General features: G+C 38.1%; 1 protein-coding gene across 1 annotated transcript; it reads right to left on the bottom strand.

Moving 5' to 3' along the window:
• Positions 1-234: 234 nt before the first annotated feature.
• LOC121963193 (caspase-3-like) lies at positions 235-3,468 on the bottom strand. The gene is made up of 4 exons (XM_042513517.1): positions 3,342-3,468; positions 3,052-3,227; positions 1,937-2,048; positions 235-1,849 (listed from the first exon to the last, which is right to left on the bottom strand). The coding sequence occupies exons 1-4, from the start codon at positions 3,466-3,468 to the stop codon at positions 1,620-1,622; spliced, it is 645 nt and encodes a 214-aa protein (XP_042369451.1). The 3' UTR covers positions 235-1,619.
• Positions 3,469-3,506: the final 38 nt, after the last annotated feature.

Here is a 3,506-nt window from a genome sequence, read left to right as displayed (position 1 = left end):
ATTTTCTTTCAATTAAAAATAACCCAATTTTTTGGAGGTTCCTCCACATACCACTAGAGAGCTCTAATGTACCACCAGTGCTACACATACCCGTAGTTTGAAAACCAGTTCCTTATGAGTACATACAAGATTAAGAGCACTTAAACTTTTACAAGTACCGGTGGATGCTGATCTTCTCTAATGTAACATATGTAGACAAATACAAAATCACTAACACCATTTTACAACACAAAATAATGGGAAGTTTTTTTTATTTTTCAGGAAAAGTATTACACCCACAACACAGAATAACTGCGTACAAAACAGTGATATCATTTTAAAAAAGCCAAAAAAAGTGACGTTCATAGTTATATGTAAGATATGACTTAAAAACTGGAGTGCCAAATATTTTAACAGCAAAAGTGTTTTGTTTTTTTTCCCATTTTGATGTAAATATTTAAATATTTACTCACAAATAACCAGCACCTGAATCCGCACACAATCAAATTGTGCCTTTTCTGTTATAAATCACTCAACAATGTTAACATGCATACGTTTGACTCACTGTAGCAAAACAGCCCGGTAGAAGTTATTTTTTTAAGTTAATGACTGTAACTATTAAAGTGAAGTGAAAAGGCATCCAAATTGCCATTTAAAAAAACAAAAATACATGAAATATTGCCTAGCATGAAATGTAAACTTGTGTTCAAGTATGAAAATGAGCTTCACATAAAAGCGCAATGCAAGTGGGCTGGCTTAAGTCGTGCATGCTATGAAGACTAACGCCAACTGAGCCTTAAAACCAGCAAAACACAAGATAGCTTAATGGATGTTCCCGAATTTGCTACACAACATTGTCCTTTAATTTACCTACTGAGAGTGGCATTCACACAGAGCTCATAAGGTACTATTTCAGTGATTAGTTTTGATTGTGGAACCTTTATGTTGGAAGTCGCTACATTGGCTCAATAGTGAAAAAAAGATAATGTAAAGAAAAGAAGTAAAAACGGGCATAGAAATGAAATGCATGATCCCTTCATAACAGACTCATCGTCTTGCTTAGACACTTAAAATAAACGGCTCACTCATAAGAATGGTGCTGTAGGGCGGGACGCCCATCTATAGTTTCAAGATTAAACACATATAGAAGGTCAGACTTCCTATCAAACTGGTACCCAATGTGTTTCCCTGAAATGCATATAGTGTAAACAGAAAAGAGGCATTTACCGGTAGAAAACTGTGAGCTTGGAATTACAAAGTCAGTCACATTTCATTTTAAGATAGATCAGAGATCAATATTTAATGTTATTTCTGCTTTTAATGTACATTGACATTGTTTTAAAATATCCCTTTTTTGTTTGAATGTGTAGAAGAGAATACAAAATAGTTTTTCTTCAGGGATAAAAACTTTAATGCCGTATCACAGAATTGTCCTCCACACATAAAGAACTTTATAATGCCAAGCTTGTGAAATGTGACTGCTTCAAAACTACTCTCCCAGAAAAACATATAAACTGAGGTTTCAAGAGATATTCAGTCAGACAGTGTATATTAAAATAATTCACAAACACCAGCTCGTACACATTGTCAAGCCTTTCTTCTGCAGATTAAGGCTGAAGTCTTCTGACAGAAAGACTACCTCAAGGAGAAAAATACATCTCTTTGGTCAGCATTGACACAATGCATGGGATTTGTTTCTTTGCATCAAAGCCTGGTGAATTGGAGACAGACTCAAACTCTACTGCCACCTTGTGGTTCACTCTTGTCATGATGTGCAGGAGCTCCAATTCTTTTCCGTATTTGGCAATCATATCACACAGTGACTGCATGAACCAGGACCCAGTCATAGTATTCCTCCATGAGTAGTAGCCTGATGAGTGATAGAATGAGGGTTGATCAATACAGTAAATAAAAAAGGCAACAAAACAGAAAGACCTGCGTTTGCGTGAGCATTAACCTGGGGCTGTGGAGAAGGCGTAGAGGAAGTCAGCTTCCACAGGGATCTTGGTCATGCCATCTTCTCCGCTGTCTGTTTCAATGCCTGCATCCAGATCAGTGCCTCTGCAAGCCTACTCAACATACACACAAACAAAACTAGACTTGGTTAAATGTCACTTCGGGAAAGTTTAAAGAAGTATTTCACCAGTATAAAGAGAGTCATCACATACAACTAGCCTGTCTCTACAGTAGAAAGATATTAATAATGCTTTTGCTCAGTATGTAGAAAACCAACAACTACCACCAAGCATTATGCCTTACCAAACGCTATCGCTGGTAGGTACGTAATGTAACAGAATTTTGGTTTATATTTAATCAGCGCTGCTTAGTTTTACAAGTTGATCTCATTTTTTTGAGCCTCTGTTTTTACTGTACAGAAAGCAGTATGACGCCCACTTCCTGTTCAAAATGTTTACAGCTAAACACTGCATTTAAATATGTTTCTGGAGACATTTTAGAAAAGGAATAGGCAGTGCACTAACATAATCTTGATTTATATTCAATCAGCACTGCCTAGTTTTGTTTTTTTTAAGATTATTTTTTTGGCATTTTTGCCTTTATTGAATAGGACAGAGTGACAGCGTGAACAGGGGAGAGAGAGGGGACAACATGCAGCAAAGGGCCGTGAACTGGAGTTGAACCCACAGCCGCTGCGGCAAGGACATGGGGTGCCTGCTCTTTCCACCGAGCCACCGGACACCCCAACACTGCCTAGTTTTACTGTTTAATTGGATTTCAGTCCAAGCTTGAGAGAAAGAGAGAGTGGCAGGTAACTCTCTTGATCAGCTGTAAACTCTTTGTGCTGTTGGTGACACGGGTGGCGCAAAATGCAGCCTGTAAATCATGCAACAGCTTGAGAGCCAGTGAAATTCCAAATTACGCATTTTGTGCCATTTGGAGGAGTTTCACTGTTGGGGGAGAATGGATATCTAGACGCTGGTTAGATGGATGGAAGTTTGCCTCAGTTTATCTACACATACTATCCACATTGTTTTGATCTAAAGCTGGTTGAAAATCGGTGAAATATCCCTTTAAGGAAAGTTAGTCCTAGTGACAGACATACTCTTACAATACCTGGATAAAAAAGAGTTTAGGCTTTCCCACCAGCGATCTGCAGCGATCGCCCCGAAAAAGTGATGTCAGGTACTTGAGCTCTATTGAGCCATCCGTACCAAAGAACACACCCTCGTCTCCGTGACTCAGCAGGACACAGATGAATGAGGCGTAGCAGCTGTGATCTTCCTTTGATGCTGATTAAACAGAAAACATAGCATTTACTATATTTTGTAAAATATGATTTAAAAGACTGCAGGGGAAATAGTATTAATTTCTGTGTGAGTACACATTATGAACTCTGAAATTACCAGAAGTTAAAACGTGTTTCATTTGGTCGACTGACTGGTCATTGTAAACCTTCACTTTATAACCCAACTTCCCAAATACTTTCACCGCATTGGCTGCATCAACATCTGTTCCGTTTCGTTGATTCATTCCTTAAAAAAACAAAAACAAAGAGAATCTGGTTACTT

Source organism: Plectropomus leopardus, unplaced genomic scaffold, assembly GCF_008729295.1.
Source record: "Plectropomus leopardus isolate mb unplaced genomic scaffold, YSFRI_Pleo_2.0 unplaced_scaffold10343, whole genome shotgun sequence".
NCBI classification, from domain to species: Eukaryota; Metazoa; Chordata; class Actinopteri; order Perciformes; family Serranidae; genus Plectropomus; species Plectropomus leopardus.
The sequence above is the reverse complement of the archived record's forward strand: the minus strand, read 5'-3'. Positions and strand labels throughout refer to the sequence as shown.

Excerpts from the sequence above, each read along its gene's own strand:
- LOC121963193 (XM_042513517.1), bottom strand. The coding sequence starts at position 3,468 with ATGAATCAACGAAACGGAACAGATGTTGATGCAGCCAATGCGGTGAAA. Across the intron at positions 3,228-3,341 it reads GAAACACGTTTTAACTTCTG|CATCAAAGGAAGATCACAGC; the intron begins GTAATTTCAGAG and ends CTGTTTAATCAG. Across the intron at positions 2,049-3,051 it reads CTAAACTCTTTTTTATCCAG|GCTTGCAGAGGCACTGATCT; the intron begins GTATTGTAAGAG and ends TATGTTGAGTAG.